Source organism: Dermochelys coriacea, chromosome 2, assembly GCF_009764565.3.
Source record: "Dermochelys coriacea isolate rDerCor1 chromosome 2, rDerCor1.pri.v4, whole genome shotgun sequence".
NCBI classification, from domain to species: Eukaryota; Metazoa; Chordata; order Testudines; family Dermochelyidae; genus Dermochelys; species Dermochelys coriacea.
The window spans coordinates 42,697,326-42,724,712 of NC_050069.1; the positions used below are offsets into that span (position 1 = coordinate 42,697,326).

The 27,387-nt window shown below is 43.6% G+C and overlaps 2 protein-coding genes across 7 annotated transcripts in view; one reads left to right on the forward strand and one right to left on the reverse strand.

The window, feature by feature from the left end:
- PTDSS1 (phosphatidylserine synthase 1) overlaps positions 1–24,640 on the reverse strand; it is a 54,959-nt gene extending 30,319 nt beyond the window's left edge. Inside the window, exons 1-5 of one of the 2 annotated variants that reach the window (XM_038388505.2) lie at positions 24,161–24,640; positions 18,711–18,802; positions 14,273–14,317; positions 4,513–4,637; positions 804–962 (exon numbers count right to left, since the gene is read on the reverse strand). In XM_038388505.2, coding sequence (XP_038244433.1) covers positions 804–962; positions 4,513–4,637; positions 14,273–14,317; positions 18,711–18,802; positions 24,161–24,339 — 600 coding nt within the window. In that variant the 5' untranslated portion in view covers positions 24,340–24,640. The remainder of the gene's footprint in view (positions 1–803; positions 963–4,512; positions 4,638–14,272; positions 14,318–18,710; positions 18,803–24,160) is intronic. The other variant, XM_043507567.1, reaches the window with a different exon arrangement.
- Positions 24,565–27,387, forward strand: part of MTERF3 (mitochondrial transcription termination factor 3) — a 38,694-nt gene continuing 35,871 nt past the window's right edge. Inside the window, exons 1-2 of one of the 5 annotated variants that reach the window (XM_038388508.2) lie at positions 24,565–24,700; positions 26,034–26,387. In XM_038388508.2, coding sequence (XP_038244436.1) covers positions 26,057–26,387 — 331 coding nt within the window. In that variant the 5' untranslated portion in view covers positions 24,565–24,700; positions 26,034–26,056. The other 4 variants (XM_038388509.2, XM_043507568.1, XM_043507569.1 and 1 more) reach the window with 4 other exon arrangements.

The window sequence follows — 27,387 nt, forward strand, 5'->3', positions numbered from 1 at the left end:
ACAAAACTGAATTCAATTTTGCAGAAATGTGGCCTCAGGAGTTTAGGGAGGTAACATTCTACTGATTAAATTGTAGGTTAGATAAGATAAAGGTTAGATAAAATTAAGTTATTTAGGATAACAAGTATTCAACTTAATTATCACAACACATCTAACAATAGGCTAACGCACAGACTGCTGTCCCTATTGGCCAATTCAACATAGATGACAGCAACTGTCAAGCACAAAGAGGGCTTGAGAATGAGAGACAGCTGCAGAAGTGAGTTAATGTGTGCATGCACCCACATCTAGAGAGAACTACTTTAATGTGATAGCACAGAAATCAGTCAGTAATCCTTAAAGTTATATGACAGTGTTTTAAGATAACAGTTCAAAACACTACTACTGTAGGCTTACAGGTTACGTAGGATACTGTTACATATGGGGGAAAAGTAGGGCTGAGCACTGCAGGACTAGTCTAACCGAAGGCTTTGTCTACACTGGGGAATAGCTCCCACTTGGCAATGGGTGCCCAGCAATTCATGCTGATCCTTTAGCGTGGACAGGGGCAAACTAGGGTTTGCACTGATTGAATTTGTCATAGTTTAGTACTACCTATTCTCACTTTCTAATTTTATTTAGTATAACCTATTTGGTTTTAACATTTCTTCCTGAAATGATTATAGCATATGCTTTTTATACTTTACTTTGTACATATACTGGTATTTAGCTAGTGCTGAAGAAAAATTGCCAGTCCTCTTTCCTGTGTGCTACGAGTAATATATAGTACCATCAGCCTGCTCATGATTAACATGTCAACCTACCTCAGTGAGCTCCCAGGTGATGCTAATAGTCCAACATAGCCCATAGCTGCGGATCAACAAGGCCTTCATTGCCCAGCCCCAGAAATGCCCAAAAGCAAATATGTCAAAATGGCTGAGGATTCTCTCCCAGGTGATTACATGGCAGTTCACAGCATATTCCTGTTAATAAAACAACAACAGATCATCAGCTAGGATTTACATCTGCAAGCACCAGAATAGGAGGACATTTTTAGCTCAGCGTAAACTGAAAGGCTGAAACTAAAGATATTCTGGATTTTGAAATCCACGTTACTCTTCCCGCCAACGTTAGAAATGCCCTCTAACGCCTCCTCCTAGCCCTGGCAATTAGGTTAGAAAAAGGGTCACTGGGAAACTGAACGGTAAACATTTGAAAACAGAAAGAATTTTGCTCCTTCTGCTGTCCATCTCTATCATTTTTGACTTGTTTAAGCAGGTGCTGATTGGTATCATTGCTGGTAATTATGGGGCAAATTCTGTCCTCGCAGTACATAGCCTCAAATACGTACACTGTAGGCTGGTTTCTGTACATGGTGTGGATTGGGGGCAGAAGGTCCCGCTTGGGCCTCAGAGCTATACAGAATGGATTCTCTGTACACTCCTCCCTGCCAGGATAGAACTGCACCAATACTGCTGCGATCAGGACCTCGGATGCCTGTCTCACATGGGGACAGGACTTGACACTATGTACGAGTTTATATTTTGCCACCTCCTTTTTAAAAAAAAAATTAACCAAACAGCTGGAAGCAAAAATAATGCTGCACTCTTCTATGAGCCATAAATCTGAGATGAGATAGAACAGGGACAGATAGAAGAAATCGAAAGAAATAGCTATGTGGAATAATGTTGCTCCCCATCCCTCATTGCTCTTCCTCAATTTTCAGCCAATAAAGCTGCAGTAAACCAGAATAGGATAAGACTGATGTCATCATGGTACAAAATGAATCTGAAAGGGGTAGAGATAGTCTTTGCAGCCTTTGGGGTGAATGTTGCACGTGTGACTGAAGGATAGAAGCAACAGTAAGGAGAAAGAAATATGGAAAATACACATATAAAACCCCAGGCAAGCAGGTCATGGGAAAAAAAAAGTTATACACAAGAGATCATGGTTCTCTTGCTTTAATGCTGTCCTTGAAGATCTGGTTTTCAAGAAACTCAACAGTGGTACATCCTCAGTACAATGCCTGAAGCAGTTTCACAGACAAGTTGCAGATCCAACTTCCACTGACTTCAATGGAGCCAGGATTTCACCCAAGCTCTCCCAGCACAGGGATTGTAAGCGCTGCTCACTGCAAGTGACCTCACATGGGCGTCGGGTATAATTGGCTAGGGGAGGCTAACCCTCTGCTAACTCCTGTTGCATGACCACACTCCACCCCAACGCCCCACACTCACTCCCCCCTCCTCTCTAAAGCTGGCGGGGGTTCAGCTCCAGCCAGCGGCCCGGAGGGACCAGGCTGGGGCTCAGGGACTCTTCTGGCTGCAGGGACAGGGCGGGGGGAGGTGCTAAGGGCTCCAGCAGATGAGGTCTTATGTGTAGGGCCCTACCAAATTCACAGTCCATTCTGGTCAATTTCACGGCCAGAGAATTTAAAAATTGGTCAATTTCAGGAGTTTACATCTGAAATTTAATGGTGGTGTAAACATAGGGGTCCTGACCCAAAATGGGATCAGGGCAGGGCAGGGGTGTGTCTGTTGCAAAGTTGTTGTAGGGGAGTCTGCAGATTGCCACCCTCACTTCTGTGCTCCCTTCAGAGCTGGGCTCTGGGAGAGCCCCAGCTGGGGGCTCCTAGATGCTAATCCACGCCAGAGACAGATAAAGGCAGGGGCCTCCAGCCAATTTGGGGGCCCCCAGCCCCGGAAGAAGCCCCAGGGCAGAAGACCCTATCGGGTCACCCTGAGCCCCTGCAAAAGCCGCAGAGGAAGAAGCCCTGAGCCCGGGCGCTTGAAGTCCTGCCTGTAGCCATGGAGCAGAAGCCCCGAGCCTGGGCCGGAGTGGATGTGGGGTGGGGCGGGATGGAAGCCCTGAGCCACAGTGGCTGGGGGGTGGGGGAGGCGTGGAAGCAGGGGAGATCAGATTTCACAGTCAGTGACATATTTTTCACAGCTATGAAATTGGTAAGGCCCTACTTATCTTGAAGGAAGGGGGCAAGCCTCCCCAAAAGCGGGGGTTCATGAGCCAACCATGCTTATAGGTAAAAGCCACCCCAACAGGGTGGCTGAAAGAGGGGTTATTGCCCTATCTCCTCCTCCCACAGGCTAGCGGAGTTGATTGGGCACAGAGAGAAGTGAAAGCATCATCCACTGTAAGGGTGGCAAAGCTGCAGTTGCAGTGCCCGGGCCCAGGGAGATCCCTCCAGAGGAGTTAGGCTTCTTTCAAAGGCTCCTATTGCAATGTAGTCCCCTCTGCACCTTGTCCAGTGCAGACTATGCTTTAAAAACTACAGTCTGGCCCTACACTTTAAAAACCATTACACCGTGATTAAAAAAAATTCTGTTCCTAGCAAGTCTCCTAGCTGTAAGCTTTACATTTACTACTACTGGAGAAACCAGTGTAAAATACCAAAGACAGGATAGCATGAGAAAGCTCAGGCCAAGAGGGTGCTTTTCGTGGGGTGGGGGGTAAAATGTAAAAATCATCTTATTGACAGGCACAGCATTTTGAGCACGAGAAGGCTCTCATTTTGCCACCAATGCAAACAAAACCATCAGAATATCTACTTAGTTCTTTAATTTTGACCACAGATGGGCATACATCCTACAGCATGCCCTAGACTCTTCCTAGTTATAACCACAGAAGACCTGCGCAGTATGAACTTTATGGGTTTTGGGGAGAAGGCCAAGGAGGAAGAATACAATTGCTTTATGCTTCGTTACTTCTTTTCCTGCATACACATATGCAGGAAACAGGGTCCAAATTCAAGCCATAAAACTATAAAGTTAAATTAAGTTCATCTCCCAATTTGTATAATGAACCACATGCATATGCAATTTTTTAATTACGTACTGTTTTATTTCTTGAACAAAAACAAAGTGTATTTTTGTCTGAAGGAGATTGTAAATTCCTAAATAGGGCAGGGTGCTGCAAGTTTGTATATCGTAGACACAATGATAATACTCAAATGAAAAGCGTAAGACTTGCAGCAAGATTCCCCAGAAAGAAGTCTAATTATACCTGGCGCTGCAACTACAGCTCTGACACCCTAGCAGTGGAGTGCCACTTTCACTTTCCTTTGTGTCAAGAGGAGACAGGGCCATAACTCTGGATTTAGTTTGTCCACAGATAAGTCATCTATTATAGCTATTTGTAAGTGATATGAGAGAAATTAAGTTTGTGCAAAAGCACAAAAGGAACAAAGTTCCATTGCTTAGTACTATCAGGAAAAACCCCATATTCCCTATTAAATTTGGTCCGATAGCAATTGTCGACCTCCTATTCTGACTTGACTCCAAGCTGCTCAGGTATGATCCAGATACTACAATCATGGTATCTTCAGATATCTAGCATCACCTCCATGATTAATATAACCGAAAACCTCAACACAAATATTTCTAATATGCCCAGTAGATCAGTTTTTACTAACTTGAATCAGAAAGAATAAAACAAAAATTATTGGTTAATTGAAATGTAGAGATCTGACAGTTAATATAAAATAGCTGCAACTTGCACAAGGATGCTAAGTATACATACCATGATGTCTGCTTCCCTGGTGGCATAACGAAGATTAGGATCTAGCCAATACATCACTGCTTTGACCTGCTCCAAGTTAAGGAAGAGCACAAACACCAGAAACAGGAAATAGAGAACGCTGAGACCTGTTGGAAGTAGAATCATATTCACATGGAATGTTTATTGAGGAAATTCCATGGGCCAAAAGTCAAAAGTTGGTTCCAAAGTTGTGCCCCAAAGCCTGCTTACAGTGGTTAACTGCACACAGAAATGCCAATTTGTACAAACGCAGGTTTTGTTCAGACAAAAGCTGCATACAAACATTTGCAAATACACACCACGTGGCAATCTTTGAAAAAAAACAAAAACAAAACAACAGCCTTTTACACCATTACCTATCGCATACTCTATTACATAGCCATGACTGAGCAAACAGAACCAAAACAAGTCACATCCAAAGAGCAATTTAAACACAAAATTTAAGCAGGAGCACAGGCGAAGCTCTTAAAAAAAAAAAAAAAAAAAAAAAAAAAAAGAGAGAGAGACATTGGGATTCAGGGACTGGGCTTTTCCTGTCCCACTTTCATGCTCTCCTGGCCTCACTAACATAGCTATTTAAACTAATACTTACATATTAAGGGACAGACATACCTGCTTTGAGCTGCTCTTGAAATGCAAATTTAGCTGCAATTCTAGTTTTCCTGGTTAGTGCACTATAGCTGCTTTGATGTGCTGGAGATTGTCATTAAAAGTTTAATTCTAAAAAAAGGCAAACTACGGAAATTCAAAAACTCAAAACTACATTAAGATGGAGTTAAGACTGAGCATACATATCAGTAATTTAAGGGTGTTAGGGTTACTTCCCCACTCTGAACTTTAGGGTACAGATGTGGGGACCCGCATGAAAGACTCCCTAAGCTTATTTTTACCAGCTTAGGTTAAAAACTTTTCCAAGGTACAAACTTTGCCTTGTCCTTGAACAATATGCTGCCACCACCAAGCGTTTTAAACAAAGAACAGGGAAAGAGACCACTTGGAGACGTCTTCCCCCAAAATATTACCCCAAGCCCTACACACCCCCTTTTTTGGGGAGGTTTGAGAATAATATCCTAACCAATTTGTTACAAAATTATTGAAGACCCAAACCCCTGGATTTTGGAACAATAGAAAAAATCATCAGGTTTTTAAAAGAAGGATTTTATTAAAAAAAAAATAAAGAAAGGTAAAAATCATCTTTGTAAAATCAGGATAGAAAATACTTTACAGGGTATTTAGATTTAAAACACAGAGGATCCCCCTCTGGGCAAAACCTTAAAGTTACCGAAAACAGGAATAAACCTCCCTCTTAACACCGGGAAAATTTACATAAAACAAAAGATAAACTAATCTGCCTTGCCTGGCTTACCTATACTGGTTGCAATATTGGAGACTTGGATTAGGATGGGTTGCAGAAAATGGATTTCTGTCTGGCTATCTCAGTCCCAAGAGAGATTAACCACATAAACAAAGAGCACGAACACAACTCTTCTCCCCCTCCCCCAAGATTTGAAAGTATCTTGTTGCCTTATTGGTCTTTGGGGTCAGGTGCCAGCCAAGTTAGCTGAGCTTCTTAACCCTTTACAGGTAACAGGATGTTGCCTCTGGTCAGGAGGGATTTTATAGCACTGTTTGCAAAAGGTGGTTACCCTTTCCTTTATATTTATGACAAAGGGTAAAAAAAAAAAAACATTATAGGGATGTTTTAATGCTTGATTTTGGGCATACTTACAATTCCAGGAAATTCAATTTACCGTATATACTTGTTCATAAGCCAAATATTTTTGGTAAAAAAGTGACACATCAAAGAGCGAGGGTCGACTTATAAACGGATCTACACCAAAATTTGATGATTTTAAACTGTATGGAATCATTGAATTGAATATCTAATACACTGTCGTTTTGTTTACTTGGTGTGTCTGCAGACATGGAGCCCCCTAGCTCCCAGTGGCTGCGGTTTGCCGTTCCCAGACAATGGGAGCTACGGGAAGTGGCGCCACTGAGGGGCTCCGTGCCTGTGAACGCTCCAGGTAAACAAAACGTCCAGGCCCGCTAGCGGATTACCCTAACGGGCCAGGAGCCAAAGTTTGCCAACCCCTGAAATATAAGGTCGGCTTATGAAAGGGTCATACAGTTTTTGCTATTTTTACCTAACCATCCTGGAGGTCAGCTTATATACGAATGGGCTAATGAACGAGTATATAGAGTAAGTTACATTTAAGAGAAATCTAAACGTGTCAACGCAAGAAATGCACAGTTTAGACACTCAAACAATCTTAGTTCTGTCCTCTAGCAATACCATGAGGGGGGAAAATATGGAAAATAAACCATATTTGTCTTTAAAATCAGTTTAATTAGGACAAACACTAATGAGTCTTAATAATAATGAAGTTATTGCATGATGTCACTATATATTAAGAGCCAAATCCTGTCCAGAAGTATGCAGACAGAATATGAGGACTAGAGGACTGTGCAGAGGACTTCCCTTCCCCAGGGGATCTGTACAACATCAAGGCAGGATGGATGCCTAGCTAGCTACTAGACGAGGTGTGGCCTACTGATTAGGAGTTGTGGTGAAATATATGCTTCCCAACTGTGCATGAGACTCTATTCTGGAGCTGCAGTTAGGTGCACCCTCAGAGCCATCCTGCTCTGCATCTACTGAATAGCTGTGGCTGACTATTCATGCCAAGGGAAGCAGAATCACACTAGAGCAGGATTTTGCCCTAATTATGCAGGCACGCTTTCTCTCCAATAGTACAATAGAAGTTCTGGGCGTGTCAACCTTGAGAGCATCCTTTTAATTTACAATTATTGTAGCCCAAGACTGTACAGCAGAAGCCAGGTTATTCAAGCTTCTCAAGCTGAATTCTCAAACTTGTTACAGCTAATCAGCAGTGACCCTTCAACAGATGAGTCATTAGCTACTTTAAGAGGCTAGATATTTTTAGCTACATAAAAAATCCCAACAGAGGCATCTTCAATATCTTTTTGAACAGATCTATTCTTCATATCAGACTCAATTCTATAAAAATATTTTCAAAATCTGCTTTATGCTTCATGAACCTCCAAATATTTTGAGGGAAGTTTTGCATGTTTTTGCCACGTATTTCAGATAGTTTTAAGAAATAGAATTTCACTGAGTAATTCCTGCAGTGGAGGGAATTTTTCTGCCCTGCTATATAAGTGAACACTATGCTAAGCAATTTATGTACCCTAGTTAAAAGTTTTGCAATTAGACACCACATTTAGATACCACACCGATGGTCAAAAATACCTAGATAGATAAATTATGCTGGCACACATGGTTTAATGGGACCCAAGTTGCTCCCCAATAATGTAAGTGTGAAACCTGAGTGACTGTAGCATGGGTTCAACTGCACTCCCAGAAATGATAAAACCCAGGGTGCAAACATAGGCAAACATACCCTTCTCCTGGTCTAGTGCACAGGGGAAGCCTGCTGGGTTTGAGAACAAGCCTGCCCTACATCTACTTCACAGTGGCTGCTCCTATCCCATGGGTTGGGCTCAACTGCCTGCTATAGGCATTGCAGCTGGTGCACAGGGTTGCAGCGCCACTCACTTCTGTCCTGGCTGCAGATGCTGCAACAGCCATGTACCATGTCACAACGCCACTCGATTGAATTTGGTCCAGCAGCCTCTCTGTCACAATGGAGGGGCAGCCAGGCCAATCCCAAGTGATACTGTGACCCCATGCACAGGTTGCAATGACTGGAACAGAGAGCGGGGCCCAGCCTATGGGACAGGAGCCACCACTGCGGGTGAGCCCAGGGCAGGCTTGCTCTCTAGCCACTTCCCAGCACCCCCCAGGACAGGATTAGGGTTGTGGTGCCAGGGTGGTCAGTGCTCCCTTGGCAGTTCAGTATAGTGCACCCACTGAATCGGGAGGCTACAACAACCCCTGATGTGAAAACAGCAGGAAATTCATAGCCCACCACAATGGATTGTAAACTTCACATTCTACATACCTAAATGTGACATATTACTTAATTAATGGAAATCACAGTTTTAAAGATTATGATGAGGCAGCAGTTCACTTCCAACATTGTATTATCCGGTTGTCTCATTTTTGTAATCTTGTTACTAAATGGGTAACTTTCAAAATACACGTAACACTTTTGCTACATGTATTATGAAGAGGATTCTCTGTTCTGATTTTTTGTGTTTATTTCTCAGAAAATTAAGATACTTTTTAGGAGTAAAATGTTTAATAAAACCACAACATTTGAAAACTGCTTTTCTTGAAACATGAAAACATTTCTCTCTCTCTAAACCCCCATGCTTCCAGAATTAATGTGCAGTGCCTGGGAGACATCTTAAATGCCTCAGCCCATCAGCAAATGATTCATAAATCTGCAAAGATTTTAAATTTGGGGCTCCTTTCAGTGTATATTTCACAAAACCCTAGTCTCAATTTTTCTGCTTCACTGGAGTTGATCATTTTAAGCAAAACTTGAAGTTTTAACTGCAAGACATTTTGGAATATTACAGGTCATCCCTCTATCTGTAGAAACAGAGAAGCATCCCTCCACTGACAGGTTAGAGTACAGGAGCAGTGTCTAATTAAAATATTTGTCAATAAATTCATGAAAAAAAGATATACAAAACAGCTTATACCAGGAATAAAACAATTACAGAGATGGCAATTTTCTTAGGGAGGTTATTTAATAGCTTGAAAACGTAATCTAACTGGATCTCCCAGGCTCCTGGCTCCACAGCAGGGAGCACGGGAGCCCCAGAGAGCCGCCATTGGTTTCAGGCTCCCAGATCCATGACAGGGAGATCTATGAAAAGAGGCAGGGAAGTTTTGGGGTGAGTTGAGAGAAGCAATGTAAAAGGCTCTAGGTTCAGCACATGTGATATCAAGATGACCATCAATGGAACAGTGGTGGTGACTTGCAATGGATGTACCATGTTTTCTTTCCTGCTTGAAATCCCTTCTGTCTTAAAGATTCTTGCATTGGAGGAGCAAGTAGAGACATTACTGAGAATCAGAAAAGTTGAGAAGTTCCTAGAGAGCCAGGTTCAGGAAACACTGGTACCCCAGCTTCAAAGAAGAATGAAGCTGGCCACAAAGGAATCAGAGAGAGAGGAAGTCAGAGAGGAAGCCTGGCAATTTGTAACCACCATAGGCAAGAGGTCACAGTGGCATTCTACATGGCTGGAGACAGATGAGGATGGGCAGGCTGTGGCCACCAAAGAGAAGAGGACTGGGAAGGATTCCATAAAGCTAGAAATTTCAAATCAATACCAGGTCCTAAATGTGGAAACTTTGGAAGACACCTCTCAAGATCCAGCAGGTCCAAGGGAAGGGAGACATGTAAGGGACACACATGTGGATAGCAGCTTGGCCTAACACGTAAGAAAATCAAGCTTGCCCATGAAGAGTTCTCCAATCATCCAAGGAAGACAGACTATCCTTGTTGGAGATTTAATCCTTAGAAGAATTGAAAGAACATTCTGCAAGGGACAAGCAGACAACAGGATGGTGTGCTGCCTTCCCAGAGCCAAGACAAGAGACATCACTAAGACTGAATAGGTTTCTGAAGTTGACAGGGAGGAGACATTGGTGATGGTTCACATCGGTACTAATGGAACTGCATTGAAGGATATTTTGCAGATATTAAATGACTTCAGGGAACTCAGAAATGTGCTGAAGAAGAATGTCCAAGCAATCTTCTGAGATTCTTCTTGTTCCACGAGCTACATAATCCTGTGGCACTTCAATTTGAGCGATATATGTGGGAGATCTCATGCTGCCATACTAAAACATCTTGGAATTTCTAAACATTATGGATGACAATTTTCTATAAAAAATTGTTGCAGCCAACATGGGGGAATTCTTTGTTAATCCTTGTCCTAACAGATAACGGGAAACAGACTACAGAAGTAGAAATTAACAGTAGCTTAGGTACGAGTGATCATGACTCCATCGCATTTATAATGTTCAAGCAGATTAAAATCCAGACCAGTAATACTGGCGCTTTAATAGGGCCAGTTTCACAAAGCTAAAAACAATTATGAGCCAAATCAGCTGGGAGGAAGAATTTAATCAGAAAAGAGTGAATCATAATTGGGATTCATTTAAGAACACCTTACTAGATGCCCAAAAAGCTGTCGACCCACAGTTGAGGAAGAAGTCCGTACTGGTAAAAAAAAAAAAAAAAATGACCTGGTTCAGAGGGGAAGTGAAGGCAGCTATAAACATATAACAAATGGAAGAAGGGGAAGCTGATAGTAATGAATATAAATCAGAAGTTAGGAACTGTAGAAACTTGATAAGGGAAGCAAAGGGGCACAAGGAGAAATATATGGCCAGTACACTTAAGGACAATAATAATTTTTTAAAATATATCAGGAATAAAAATAATCTTGACGATAATATTCATCCACTACTAGATGTAAATGGTAGACTTATCAATAGTAATGCAAAAAGGCAGAAGTGTTCAATAAATATTTCTGTTGTGTATTTGGGGAAAACAGAAGATATAGTCTCATCATATGGCGATAACACTCTTTCCATTCCACTAGTACCTCTAGAGCAGGGGTCGGCAACCTTTCAGAAGTGACAGGTTTCAGAGTAGCAGCCGTGTTAGTCTGTATTCGCAAAAAGAAAAGGAATACTTGTGGCACCTTAGCGACTAACAAATTTATTTGAGCATAAGCTTTCGTGAGCTACAGCTCACTTCATCGGATGCATTTGGTGGAAAATACAGTTGGGAGATTTATACACACACACACACACACACACACACAGAACATGAAACAATGGGTTTTATCATACACACTGTAAGGAGAGTGATCACTTAAGATGAGCCATCACCAGCAGCGGGGGGGGGGGGGAGGAGGAAAACCTTTCATGGTGACAAGCAAGGTAGGCCATTTCCAGCAGTTAACAAGAACATCTGAGGAACAGTGGGGGGGGGGGTGAGGTGGGGAGGAGAAATAACATGGGGAAATAGTTTTACTTTGTGTAATGACTCATCCATTCCCAGTCTCTATTCAAGCCTAAGTTAATTGTATCCAGTTTGCAAATTAATTCCAATTCAGCAGTCTCTCGTTGGAGTCTGTTTTTGAAGTTTTGTTGTTGAAGGATAGCCCACCCTCAGGTCTGTAATCGAGTGACCGGAGAGATTGAAGTGTTCTCCAACTGGTTTTTGAATGTTATAATTCTTGACGTCTGATTTGTGTCCATTTATTCTTTTACGTAGAGACTGTCCAGTTTGACCAATGTACATCGCAGAGGGGCACTGCTGGCACGATGGCATATATCACTTTGGTAGAAGGGCAGGTGAACGAGCCTCTGATAGTGTGGCTGATGTGATTAGGCCCTATGATGGTGTCCCCTGAATAGATATGTGGACAGAGTTGGCAACAGGCTTTGTTGCAAGGATAGGTTCCTGGGTTAGTGGTTCTGTTGTGAGTTGGGATGTAGGGTCTGGCCAGGAGCTAGAATGAGGAAGGGGGCTCAGGGTTGGGGCAGGAGGTTTGGGTGTGGAGCGTTTACCTGGGCAGCTCCCATTTGGTGCAAGGGGTGCAGGTGGGAATGTGGGTGTGTGTGTGCAGGAGCTCCTGTTTGGTGCTCAGGGTGGGGGTGGGGATGTGGATGTGTGGGGTGCAAGAGTCAATGCATGGGGTGTGGGGGGGCTGGGTATGTGTGGGAGGTGCAGGAGTCAGGGCAGGGGACTGGCGGTGTGTAAGGAGTGTGGAGGAGTCAGGACGGGGGGGCTGGGTATGTGTGGGGGGTGCCGGAGTCAAGGTTGAGGTTGTGGGGGGTACAGGGGTGAGGGCTGTGGTCGTGCGGGCGCTCCCAGCCCCCTGCCCTGAACAACTCATGGCAGGGAGCTGGAGGGGATATGCTGATTCCACCCCCTTCCCCAAGGTCCCCGGAGCTGAAAGGGCTCTGCAGCTCTGCTTTTTCCTCTCCCCCACAGTAGCAATGGCCGTCAGCTGATCGGCCACAGGGAGGGAGAGAAAGAGGAGCAGGAACCCTGCACACTGGGGGAAGAGGTAGGGGGAGGGTGAAGATTGCCTGCCCTGCAAGGAGAGAGCAGTGGGTGGAGAAGAGTGAGCCAGGCCAGGCAGGATTTTTAATTGCACGCTGCTGTCCCCGGCAGATAGCAGCATGCCATTAAAAATTGGCTTGCGCGCCGTCTTTGGCATGTGTGCCATAGGTTGCCAACCCCTGCTCTAGAGGATGTTAAACAGAAGCAAAAATAGGGGCAGTGGTAAACAATGAAGAGGACAGGTCACTGATTCAGAGTGATCTGGATTGCTTGATAAATTGGGCGCAAGCAAACAATATGCATTTTAATACTATTATTTAATACTAGCTAAATGTAATTGTGTGAATGTGGAACAAAGAATGTAGGCCATACTTACAGAATGGGGGACTCTATCTAGGAAAGCAGTGACTAAAAAAAGATTTGAGGGTGAAAGTAGACAATGAACTGAACATGAGCTCCCAGTATGATGTTGTGGCCAAGACAATTAATGTGATCCTGGGATGCATAAAAAGAATAATCTTAGTGTAAGGGACTGCGGAAGACTTTGTTACAGCCTAGCCAGGGAACTTCCGTTTTCTCGAGCTGAGAGGTTACTGTGGGACATAGATAGCTGCTTCGTTATTGTAGAATATAGATAGTTCTTGAAGGACACAGCTGCTTTGCATGGCCCTTCGCCAGGTAGATGGAAAGCCCCCCTTTGAAAAGTACCTAATTCTATATTCATGAGCTGTTTTTGTGTAATGCTTATTAACGCCGACTGTCTGCCCCTCCGTTGGACTCCGTCCCAGGCAGAGCTCCGCTGTGCTGGGTTCCCCGCCTTCGTGACTGCAATGCTTGGAGTCCCCGTTGCGGGTGGGTCACTAACCTTCAGTAAAGCCAATAACTCACAGCTGTGTGTAAGCCTTGTTTTTCTCAGAGTACTCCTGCCGGACCTGTGGTGCTTCGAGCACCGTGGCCCAGAACACTTGAGTAGGAGCAGAGAGGTTATTTTACCACTGTATTTGGCATTGGTGGAACCACTGCTGGAATACTGTGTCCAGTTCTGGTGCCCATAATTCCAGAAGGATGTTGATCAATTGGAGAAGGTTCAGAGAAGAGCCATGAGTATTAGTAAAGAATTAGAAAACATGCCTTACAATGAGAGACTCAAGGAGCTTAATCTATTTAGCTTATAGCTAAGGGATAACTCGATTACAGTGTGTACATACCTATGTGGGGAACAAATATTTAATAATGGGCCCTTCAGTCTAGCAAAGAAAGGCATAACATGATCCAGATCCATGATCTGGAAGTTGAAATTAGACAAATTCAGACTGGAAACAAGGGGTAAATTTCTAACAGTGAGGGTAATAGTAACCACTGCAACAATTTACCCAGGGTCATGGTGGATTCGCTATCACTGACAACTTGGATATTGGATGTTTTTCTAAAAGATATGCTCTAGGAATTATTCTGGGAAAATTCTATAGCTTGTGTTATACAGGAATCTCAGACTAGATAATCACAGTGGTCTCTTCAGGCCTTGGAATATATGAACCCTGGCATGGCAGGGCTCTCCGGGAGCTGTGGATCATGCAAGCATTGGATTTACAGGCCCATGCACGCGATTTGGTGCAAGTTAATTGAACCCAATTCGCTTTCTTGAAAAATCTCAGGTTCAACCAACCAGCATTTTTTGATGAAACTAAGTAAGATAAAAATAAAAATTTAAAACTTACCAAAAACCATCCGCCATATCGCTGGATGTGGGCGAGTAAAAGGCCCTGCGGAGAGAAATATTTGCTGGATGACAGTGAATTGATTACAAAGACTAAAACTACAGCATATTATTTCTAAGACTTGGCTCAGGGTGATATTGGCAAAAGTTAACAAGCAAAGATCGGTTTTCCTTCAAGCTTTACAATGTATTTGAAAGTTTGGCTTAGAACCTCTGCTGTATTTAAATAAAACAAGTTCATTACTAATTGATTCTAGGATTTGAAGGTTTTTTGATCATTACTGGGACATGGAAGAAATATGCAATTACTTTTCATTGGCGTTCTTTCCATGGTGGTAAGAAGATGGCATATATTTTGGATGAATGTGTGCTGAGGTGTCAGCTGCTGGTATTTTTAACAAGCTGATCTCTTGATCTGTTTTTTAGATTACACCTGTTTTGTGGCTTTTTACAGTTGTGGGCATGTTTCATTTTGGGAATGAAAAAGTAATCAAGTACAAGTTTCTGCAGGTTAGCAATGAAACTGGGGGCACTGACTCCCAAAAACATTACCAGGCAAGCCACCTAAAACTTCTAACAGACTTAATATCAGATATCACAAAGAATCAGGCATCTTACATACAGAGGTTGGATTTGTGTGAAAAAACAAGCTCTTCTGGCTACAAAATTGAAATCGATACCTTTAGAGACACTATTAAGAACAAACACAAATCCTGATTAAATACATAGCTCAAAAGGGCTTAACTTCAAGATATATCAAGATTTCTTTAAAGGTCTCAAGAGCCTGGATTCCTGAGGATGAATGTCCTCTTATTACGGCTTCTGGTTTAGATTTATTTATTTTGCCGGAGATTAGATTGACTTCCTTTATTAAATTAAAACGCCAAACCAGAGCAAAAAGAAAAGCGGAGATAAGGGCCACCTTTATCTGGTGGCACTGAAAAGTTTCTAAATATAATCCATTCTTCCAACCCGCAAGGGTTTTTTCTAAACTTAATTGAACGACAGTCACATGCAGATCTTGTGGTTTGGGCAATTATATTATGTAACCTTCTTCGCATATCCAAATTTGTTCTTCCCTATAGTAAAACAGTTTGGTCTGCATGTGATACATAATTCATTTATGGGGGTAGGGACATGAGTGATTACCTCGATGAGATTTTATAGAACGTAGCTATGGGACAGACACAGTGGGTTAAACCCTTGCCTTCTTTTGTCAACAGCATGATAGTGGTTGATGTTAATTTGGAGGAAGTTATTTTGAAATTATGATTTGTCTGAGTAAGGAGTTATTTATTTGCTCCACAAAGATTTTGGAAAAATCTACCTAAAACCAATTATGGACCATGAATCCGAGTTTTCTAAGAGATTTAATAAAGTTAACAGTCATTTCATCTCCACCTTCCTAGCACCCTAATCTTTCTGTTATCTAAGCATACTTAAAAATACTTAGTTCCATCCATAATATTTCAATAAATAAATTAAGTCTATAACTCCCATCAGGAAACTCACATCAAACAACTTAAAATATATATACGTGCTAGTTCAAAAGGAGTTATTATGGGGAAGTTCTATGGGATGTATTATACAGGAAGTCAGACTAGATGTTCACAGTGGTCTCTTTTTGCCTTGGAATTTATGAAACTGGATTTTGGAAGGCATTTACATCTGATGAGAGGCGGCATGATCTCTAATTTATCCTCTCTGCCCCCTCAGATACTCTACTGTGATCCTTCAAGATTGAAGAATCATTTGCTGCTGAAGTCAGAGCTGATCACCAGGAGTTTACACAAGCTCTCTTTCGTGCCAGAACAGCCTAATCTAGAATGCACTAATTCATATTGCGCCAATGTGCACTCCAAAATAAAACTTTCATGGCGATTTTGATATGGGTAATATAAACAGGAATTCAGTTTCTTGCACTTAAAACTCTTAATTGTCAAGTGTGTATGTCAACAGAAAAACTACATACTATTCAAAACTAAAAATTTTATCCCAGAGGTGCTGGGAAGTATATGAATATAGTGTCATACCAGAAAACACAATGGAAGGTTTAGGAATCTATTGAAAATATGAAAGCTAAAGGTATTGGCACAAAATTCCTGCATTTTCCTTCTCTCTATCCAATTCATCATTTTGGTGAACATGTTATGAAAACTACTCATTAATGAAGTTCTATGAGGAGCTAGATAGCATCATAAGATAAAGCTCTAGAGAGTCCTTTAAAAATGTTCCCCTTTAAAGCTGCAAATCTGTCCTGATAGAAACTATTGTTCATCTATTGTTGAACAGAGGAAGTATGGGAATATCTGAAATGGGGGGAAGCAAAACTGACCAACAAATATATGGTCATAACCAGTCTACAGCAGCAAACAAAGATCACAATATATGTAACTCAAAACAGGATAACTCTTCTCCTGAAAGGTCTCCAGTGTAACCAAAGCATTATTCTTTTCAACTCCCATCATTAGTAGAATATGGCAACAAAAATATTTTGATTTACTTCACACCCTGCTCACAATCATTGAAAAATTCTTTCAAGTTTCATTTTCTTAGAGGGTGGAGATTAAGTACAGCAACTCTACCGTTGTACATCCATAACAATAAAGGTCAGATTTAGGTTCTAGTCCTGGCTCTGCCTCTTATATGACCTTCCGCAAGTCACTTCCCCTCTCGGAACCTCAGTTTTCCCATCTATAAAGTGTGGATAATGATACTGACCTCCCCCTTTGAGATTTACTGATGTAGAGCACTGTAGAAGAACCAGGTATTATTATTATTAAGAGATTTAATCCCCGAATATGCTGAAAAAGCTGACATTTCCATTTTCAAAGGACTATGGCTCTCTAGCAAGACCATGCAAAAGATAAATAGCCTGTATTTTGTTCATATTTCAGCTCAATGCTATTACAACTGATTTATATGGTTGCTTAATTTAATGCCATGTAAAGTCAGTGAATAAAATCTATCTTAATTTAAAAAAAAAAAAAGTTACTAACCTTTTGTAACTGTTGTTCTTCGAGATGTGTTGCTCATGTCCATTCCATGTTCGGTGAGTATGCTTACCACATGCATTGGTGCTGGAAGTTTTTCCTCAGCGGTATTGGTAGGGGACCAAGTCTGGCACCCTCTGGAGTGGTGCACATATGTGCCGGGATAAGGGGCCACCTTCCATCCTTCCTCAGTTCCTTCTTGCTGGAACTCCGACAGTGGGGAAGGAGGGTGGGTCATGGAATGGACATGAGCAACACATCTTGAAGAACAACAGTTACGAAAGGTTAGTAACCGTTTTTTCTTCTTCAAGTGATTGCTCATGTCCATTCCATATTAGGTGACTCCCAAGCAGTACCATCAGAGGCGGGGAAGAGTTCATGGATGTGTTGATTGCAACACAGCTCTGCCAAATCCAGCATCATCTCTGGCTTGCTGGGTGATGGCGTAATGAGTGGTGAACGTGTGTACTGAAGACCACGTTGCAGCCCTGCAGATATCCTGGATAGGGACATGCGCCAGGAAGGCAACCAAAGATGCCTGAGCCCTAATGGAGTAAGTCTTCACTTGGAGGCACTGCCTGCGCTAACTCGTAAACAGATGTGAAAGCAGTGGTGATCCAGTTTGAAATCCTTTGAGAGGACACTAGAAGGCTCTTCATTCTGTCGGCAGTCACAACAAAGAGTTGAGTCGATCTGTGGAAGAGATTGTTGTGCTCCAAATAGAAAGCTATGGTGCACCTGACATCTAGAGTATGCAGGCATCTCTCCTCATTGGTCTTGTGAAGTTTCAGATAGAACACTGGAAGGAAGATATTCTGGTTGATATGAGGAGCGCGCAAAGTCTAAATGTCTCTCTCCCTCTTGGTCCAGGGCTTGAATCCCTTACAAGTGCAGCACTTTTCATGGATATGGGACTCACCCAGACACTTCAAACAGCTTAGGTGTGGATTGCTGATTGGCATGGGCTCCTTAAAATGACCGCAAGGCTTAAAGCCAAGGAAATGGGGCATGCCCCATCTCTGGGCTAAGTCCCTCAGGGGACTATTCGCTAAAGTCTACTAGCTATTAAGAACTGTAAACTAATTACTAACTGACAACTATTTACATAAAAGTTCAAAGAACCACTGAATAGAAACCGCTTGCTAGAACAAGGGGAGCGTTCCAGCACCGACACTGGCAGTAAGAAGGAACTGAGAGTGGTGGGGGGCTTATACTGGCGCATATAAGCGCCACTCCAGAGGGCACCAGAGCTGGTCCCCAACGGATACCACCGAGGAAAAACTTCTGGCACCGGTGCATGTGGTGAGCACACTCACCTAACATGGAATGGACATGAGTAAACACTTGAAGAAGCAAGCAAGCAATCCTTTCCATCTCAGAAAGTAAATGGCAACAAGTGAAAAGAAATATGCATTTGAAATAAAGGTAAAGCATCAATATATTTACCATTTGGAAAAGCTAGAACACTAACGATTAGAAAGAAGAAAACCACAGAGAGGATACCCTTCCAAATATTATCTTCTGGGATAGAATCATTCCTGAAAAGACCGACATTATCAAATTAGTAACATGACTTTTTTGAGGACAATGACAAAAGGCACTCTAGATGCCAGGTTAATGAAATACATTTGGAAATAAGCACTGAAAATCAATGATGGTTCACAATCAATAAGAGATGCTAACTTAGTAACTGCACTGAATGGTTTCACTTGACACCCTTGCACATCCATTTATACAGGAACAAAGCTAAACATAAAATCAATATACACAGGCCAGAAGTACAGCTTCTAGCCATTGTCAGAACTGACTGCAAAGTTAAAATAACAAGGCTTAAATTATTCCTCTTTTTTTGGAGAAAGGTGGTTGTTATATTATAACCAAAGGATAGACCTAAGCATCCAGTGTGAATATCTTGACAGGAAATCCTGGCAAGCCTGATGTAGCTGTTTTTCCTTCTCAGATAGCTAAGAGTACCATCAAGTTTACATGGGAGATCCACCCATTTCAGAATAGATCTGGCTTTTGCAAATAAGTTCTCTCTTCTTCAGTCAGTTCTAGGAGCCTTAAATAACAACATCAGGAAGTGTAACCATCAATTATTAATAACTCAAATACAAGCATAGTTGATATAGCACATCTTAATTATTACTATTAAGATTAAAATCTTATTGCTTTTAACTAAATATTTTTATGTACTCATCATGAATGTATCTAGGTACCAATATGCAATGCACAGTAATCTATTCCATTATTTCTTACTTTCCTTTTAGCGTCAGATTTTCTTTCTAGTTTTACAATGGATTAAGCTGTGCATGGTGAAGGAAGGGTATCTTATTTCAGGATGGTTCAAAAATGAATCTGCAGCAGTATAATTTGCCCCACAATAATTGCCAGGATGGGATCAGTGAGGAAATAGTACTGTATTTTAGTGTTTGCAATAACATTTAGCCTCAGATGCATGATTATAAATGTGGGCAGGGCCATCCCTAGGGGGCGGGTGGGGCCTGGGGCGGAAGTGACAGATTCGTCTCTTCTGGGACTGATTGCGCCGGCCAATCGTACTGGCCTGCAGGGTCCTCTAAAGCGTAGGGCCTGGAGAGGTTGCCCCGATTCGCCCTACCCAAGGATGTGGAACATATAATTTTCCCCTCTTCCAAAGTGCTGCATAATCTCCTACTTAGATTGTAAACTCTTTGGGGCAGGAACAGGTTTTTTGTTTTGTGTTTGTACAGCTCTTAGCATATTAGGGTCCTGGTCTATGACAATAGCTCCTAAGTACTATGGTAATTCAAATAAAGAAGAAGAATACATTACACTACAGTGGAGTACCCCAGCAGCCTTTCCTACCCGGGAAGCGTCTAAGCCCTGGATAGGTCAGGTCTGCCATGGGAAGGCTACTGCCATGTGAAGCCCCCAAACTGCACACGAATAGGGACCTACCAAATTAATGGCTGTGAAAAACACGTCACAGACTGTGAAATCAGATCTCCCCCATGAAATCTAGCTATTGGAGGGGCAGGGCTGGGGCGCCCCAGCTTGGGGCTCCTACTCTTCACCAGGCTCCAGCTGCTGGGGTGGGGTGGGGTGGGACAGGACTAGGGTGGGACAGAACTTCCTCTTCCCCTGAACAGCTGCTCTCAGCGGGAGATCAGACCCATGTCTGGGTACCTCCCCTGGCTGCAGGAAGCTCATGGCTGTACCAGCTCTGAAGACTCCCAGCAGCACAGGGGAGATCAGACCGACCTCGACCTCCGGGAATCTCCCCCGGCTGCAGGAAGCTCCACAGCTACTGCCTTCAGAGAAGGCAGCACAGAACTGAGGGTGGCAATCCCGCAACTCCCTACACCAGCTTTGTGACCCACCCACCAACCCCTTTTGGCTCAGGAACCATATGGTTACAACACCCTGAAAATTCAAATGTAAACATCTGAAAATGTGAAATTGACCAATTTTAAAACCCTCTAGCCCTGAAATTGATCAAAATGGACCATGAATTTGGCAGAGTCCCACAGTAAAGCTCTCACCAACAGAAGTTGGTTCAATAAAAGATATTACCTCATTCACCTTGTCTCTCTAATCTTCCCCGTTCTATCCAGATTTACTAGTGTCAGTTTCCTGGTTATAGTGCCACCCATGCATGTCTTAGAGTCATTCCATGACTAGCTAAAAAACAGGAATTCTGCCCTAGCACTGGGCTCCCTGTGCTCCTCCAGGAGTTCCGCCTTGATCAGAGCTGCTGCCCTGTCTTAGTACAGCCAACCCACAGATTCACAATGGCTCAGCATACACAGGAGGTAGTCCTCTGCTACAAATTCACATAACAATGCACATTCATTATTTTCACTTAGTAATGTCTGGTAGAATGTTTTCCATAAAAATGAAAGCTACTGAACGATTTAATAATCAAGTAAAATAGCTGCATAATTCAGTGCAACCTAGCCACATACACTAGAGAAGGGTGGACTAAGTCTCTTAAGTTAAGCCTAATGTAGCAGCAAGTATATTTGGCTTTGTACAGATCAAGATTTGAGCCTTATAAAGCATTTTGTTTTCTTTTTTGGTCACTACACGAACAGATCAGATTCTCCCCCTCCTGCCCACATTTCTAAGATCCTGAGTATTGTGGTTAATCTTTAACATCTTTTTCTCTGTACATCCTCTTTACTTACTGCCTACTAGATAGTCAAAGCCTTGATTAAGAAAGCCAAAAGTTACTGCTTTAGTTAGTTCATTTTGGGATTAATACAGTTACACTTTTTAAAAGAATGTTTATCCTGTCCCCCTGCCAGAGGCAGGAAAGAAAAAATGTGAGTCACAGCTTGGTTACTGCTTCTGAGCTAGAAGAGAGACTATGGTGTTTGTTCGGAAGAGGTGTTGCTGGGAATCCTGAGAGGAAGGTGCAGGCACAGGGAAACAAAATGACTGTCACAACAAACAATAATAAGAAAATGTATTCTTGAGGGAATTCTGTGCCAAAAAAATAAAAATTCTGCAAACAATATTTTAAAATTCTGCAAATTTTATTTGTTGATAAATAAATGTGGAGGCTCCAGCATGGCAGTGGGGAACACAGGCCACTGGCTGCATGGAGGTGGGAGATCACCCTAAAGCCCCGCACATCCCAGCACATGGACTCAGCAGTGAGGCTGCACTATGTCAGGGTAAGGTGCAAGGGCCGGGCCTGCCCAGAAACACCCTGTGGCCCTGCCTCTCCATGCCAGGCACACCAGGTTGGGGCAAGCAGGCTCAGCCCAGCAGGATCCAAGGGTGAAGGGCCTTAGTGTGTGGGGATAAGGTTCTGTGTGGGGCAATCTGGGTGTGGGGGGGATCTGGATGAACGGGGGCAATGGGACTCTGCAAGGGGTCCAGGTGAAGGTGGTTGGGGCTCAGCAGGGGTACGGGGGTGTCTGGATGCAAGTGGCTTGGGCGGGGGTGTCCAGGTGCTGAGGGAGTGGGGCTTGGTCAGTGAGGATCCAGGTGCAGCTGGCTGGAGCTCAGTGGGGTGGGGGTCTGGGTGCAGCTGTAACCCCATACAAAACCAAAAGATAGGATGCCCCAGACATGTTGGTTTAATCAGCACTGTTCTGGTGTTTTGAGGGGATGGGAATGTTTTACGTGGGTGGAGGCAGTGGGAGAACACAGTCCTGCATCCTATTCTTGCTTTACTAAAACACAGCCTGTCACCTCCATTAAGTGCTGCTGTGTGTGCTTCACAAAGGAGTGCCCCAGCAACCGTCCCTCAGTTGCCATTTGCCTCCTTGTTGGTTGCCTCTCATTTAAATGAAAGCCATATCCTCCTCCCCAGAGGAGAAAAGGGAAACAGTGGAGCATAGTCAATAGGAATCCCAGCTATAGCAACAGATTTGGAGGTGGGAAGCCAGAGACCAGCTTATCCAACAGGAAAAACAAGGCAGGTGCAGCAGTTGTCCTGAATATTTAGGTGACAGATACATTAGAAAAGCCTAACATAGGCAAATTAGGCAATTAAACACCCATTCAAATTTACTTTGTTAGCTTTTCCACATTGAAGAAACCCCTCTCTGAAGTCTAGCTCCACCCTGCTCTGCCAACTTCAGGACTGTGACCTCTGTCTCCTGAGATCCTAATGAAGAACCACTACCAGGTTCCCAAAACTAAGGATGGATCTGGCTGCTGCATCCAACAGAAGATCTTTTCCCAGGTTCATCTGAGATCTGCATAAAACAATAGCGTTCAATAAACAAAAGATGTGATGCTATACAAGAAATGGTGTAGTTGATAACTTTTTTATTTAATAAAAATAAGTCCCAGAAGACTGCTTGAGAACTATGTTTGATTTCCAATGAAGATTTCAACTGATGGTTTATAAAATCATGGTAGGAAACTAAATAACACTGAAAAAATCAAACAGAGTTAGACTTTATGGTACTGAGAGCAAGCTTTTTTGTTTGTTTTTAAAAAAGGATATGAATCATTTCTAGTACTTGATACTCTATATATTGATAGAAATATAATACTTTATAAGACACATTGTAATTTGGATTAAGCTTATTAAAAAAGGCCAAAACAAAATCTTACTTGATACTACTACTAAACCAAATTTTGAAGACACAGCTATGGTTTGATAAGATCTGTTACAGCTCACTCTCACTAATCCTGAATAAATTTACCAGTGAGTATGGTAACAAAACAACCCCCCTCCCCCGTACACTACCTTCTCCATCAAGAAATAGGAAAAAGAAACGTACAATAGACTTAACAGCATTGTCTTCTGTCATGATAAAAGGGACTGGTATCACTATCACAAGAGATGCCTTGTCTTTATCTATGGTATCAGCACTTTAATTAATCTGAATTTGAGAGTCTGACACAAAATATGTATTCAGTAATGAGGATCTCAGGTCCATAACCCAACATACAGCAAACACAAATGATTGTACTTCAGATTTACACCGTGCATAAAAAACATCAGGCAAAGTGAATGAATGCCAGTTTGAATAAAGCCCTAGTATGATGGTCTAGGATGCATTGTCCTGCTGCAGTCAGGTGCTTTCCAAAGGCAAAAAAAAATTCCTTCTCTTTATGGTATTTATGGATAGAAGTAATACTTGGCAGGGATGCCTTGACAGCATCGGGGGAGAAGGGGGAGGGCAAACTCCAGTCCCTCTGTGGCCATATTTTTTTTTTTAAAGAAAACCTGGCGCCTGGTGGGGACCAACCCATCCCGGCGTGGCTGTCCCCCAGCTCGCTGCGCCTCCACAAGTCCCTGAGCTACCGGCCTGTCGCCTAGCCTAGCCACCTTCACGCCTAGCTAAGTAACCTGCCCTGGCTCTCTCCAGTCCCTCCCTCTCCCCTGTTCGTTCTGGGCTTCTCCCGCCCAGCCCCCGCCTTCCCCCCCTTCATTGCGCCCCGCGCACCGGGTGAAGGCGAAGGCCATGAGGCTGAGGATGGTGAAGCTCAGCAGGGTGATGGTGTGGGGCCGGTAGAAGAACTCCAGGGTGATGTCCTCCACCTGCTGCTCGTTGATCATGCGGAAGTGCAGCCGGTAGTTCACATCGTCCTTGCTCAGGGTCCGGCTCCCCACGCAGGAAGCCATCGCGCGGCGCCGCCCGGCCCGGCCCGGCCGCCTGCTCCGCTCAGCAGCTGCTAGGGAGGGAGCGGCGCTCTCCCCGCCCGGAGGCCTGGGCGCGCGGGACGGAAGAGGCGCTGGGACCAGGCCGCGGCGAGGCGGGGGAATTACTGCACGGGGGAGGGAGCGGCCGGGCCGCGCGGGGAGAGGGAAGAGCGTATCCACCCCCAGCCGCCGGCAGATGGTCTCGCCCGGCAGGAAGCGCCTCCGCAGTCTGGGCGAGGCAGGGTAGCTGCGCGCAGACCTGCCGGGAGGGGGCGGGGCGGCAGGAGGAGGAGCCAGCGGCGCGGCGCGGCACAAGGCCTCGCCGCCGCCGCCGCCTCCTCAGGTGAGTCCCTCCCCGGCGTGGTCACTCGGCTGGGGCTGGGCTAGGGGGCTCTGGGAGCGGGCTTCAGTCCGCCCTCCGCTGAGCGCCGTAGGGCCTGTGCCTGGGGGCGAGGCTAGCCGCGCTGGAAGCCGCAGGGGCACGGGCTGTGCCGGGGCTCCCCCAGCCCAGCACCTCGGAGGGTCGGGCTCAGAGCCGGGCTCCGGACGCGGACGCGCCAGGGAGGACAGAGGCAGCACCCCAGGCGCGGTCTGAGCGTCCCTGCGCCCCCCGCCGGGCGCCCCCTAGTCCTAGAACGTCTTGGGGTTTAATTGCTTGTCTGAGGCCTGTTGTCTCACTTAAAAACAGTGACCGTCAATATTTGTAAGGAGCTTTATGAGCTAACGGTTGCGTGTGATTCTGTAATACAAGAAATTGTGAAGTGTTTGATTCCTGTGCATGACGCCTTCCTTTGGCTGGGGTTATCTTAGGCCCTCCTGCTTTTTTTTTTCCAGACCACTTCAAGCGCTGCCTTATCCCTAGGTCTGCTGGGTGCTCCTACTTCATGTGTCCCTGGGAACCCTTGGCACGGTCCTAGCTCTAGGATCCGCCTGAGGGCGGGAACACATAGTAGTGTGTCTGCCCTGCCACTTACCTTGGAATAACTTGTGTCGCTCAGGCATGTGAATAAGCCACCCCTCTTCAGTGACACAAGTCACACTGACTTAAGCACTGGTGTGGACTGCGCGACGTGGACGGGAGAGCTTCTCCCCTTGATGTAGCTGCGTTGGGGGTGCACTGCTGTAAGCTCTCTACCGTAGCCATAGCCTAAGAGAGCAATGTACCTGTTGGGCTAGGGGGAGCTGCCTTGTCTTTCAAGATACAGTATTAATTGCATGCTCATAACCAGATTAAACGTGTTACTCTTGTAATCAATTTATGTATATTAGCATAACACCTAGGAGCTGTAGTTGTGGACCAGGACCTCCCTGTGCTATGTGCTTGTACAAACACAGAACCAAAGGACAGTCTGGCAGTGCCCCAGGAACAGACTTGACATTGTGGTGCCCTGATTCTCTTTTTTTTCATAAACAGATGATTGAGAATTAACACACTTAATGCAAACAATGTCTGTTCAAGATTTTAAATTTTTTATTATTCAATTATGTATTTTCTAGGGTATCACATTTGTAAATTCACAAGGCAACTGAATGATATTAGATAGCACAGACCTACTTCTGCTTTAATTTTGACAAAGCCGCTTCCTAAACTTTGGACCTAGTTTGTGTGAATAGTGAGATGCAGTGCTTTATTCCTGACCATTTTCTCCCTATAATTAAGTGCTCTTTTTCCTTAGCAGGGAACATATTTATGTAGAAGATGGCTTTTTGGGGTCGTCAGATACGCATATGGCACTTGTCACTGAAAACAAGTAGTAGTGCTAATTCTGTTCAGCAACTGAGAAAAACTCACAGAACGTGGATGCAGTTGCATGAGCTTTCAGTTCTATCTTTCCTGTGCACTGATAATCACTTTCTTCAGCGTGGATTGAAGACCTACAGATCTGTATTTTTGGGGAGCCGTTTACAGTCCACCAACTTAAGTAATGGACAGATACTTTCTGAAGAAACAAACTTTCTTTCTCCAGTAAACCACTACCAGCAGCAAGCAGAAGTAATACCCAGCTCAGATACAAAAACATTATATGAAGGTAAGAAATATTAAGAACTTGAATTTAACTTAAAGTCCACCGTGTCCCATCAGTTCGGTGTTGTTGGCTCTTAGTCTCCAAGCATTCTTGTCTAGTGCATCTAACAAGCTGACACCAACCTTCACGTCCTCCTTCAGCATCTCAAACCACCTTTTTTCTAGGTATTCCTCATATCCCACAGCTACTAGTTCATATACTCTTTAGCCAGCATATCCCACGTCTTGTCTCGCTTGACTCATTCATCTCACTCGTTACTTCCTCTGCTTTTCTGTGATGAGGGCTCATGCCTTTTTATTGTGTAGCCTATCTTACCAGCGTCCACCTAAGCATTCTCATTTTGGCAGCATGATGTCGGAACTTCTATTGTTCCGTACTGAAAATCCTGCTTTAAACTTGACATTTGGCTGTTAACTCATTCAATCCTGCTCATGCTGACACATTTGGACAGTCTTTACAAGTTTCACTCGGTTTGAACCCCAGTATTAATATAGGATTTCTGTCACATAAGACAAGTATTTGATCCAAAACCATATTGATTGCTTTTTAAATCTAGTCAGAAGCTTAGTTGTCTTATCAGAATATCAGACTGGTGGTAAGGAGACCTGAATTCTCTTCTCCATTGTGCTACAAACTCATTGTGTGACCTTGGGCAAGCCACTGAACAACTCTGTGCCCTGACCCTAAATAAGGATAATAAAAAACAACCTCTGAAAAGGGTTTTTAATATGTATGCAGAAAAATTGCTATGGAAGTACTGTGAGAATATTTATTCTTCTTGTAGCATTTACCTGCAACTGTGAAATAAGATATTAGAGATTGTTTTAATCCTTTTATATCACTCATAACAATGTATGTAAAACAATTATTGTGTTAAAACAGTCGTTTAAACACACTAATCATTTAAACTGTTTTAGATACTGCTTTCAGGCCTCTCTCCCACACGGCCGAGAGGTGGGCTATGAGCATAGTACCAGGAGCCAGGAAACTGAGTTTTAGTCTG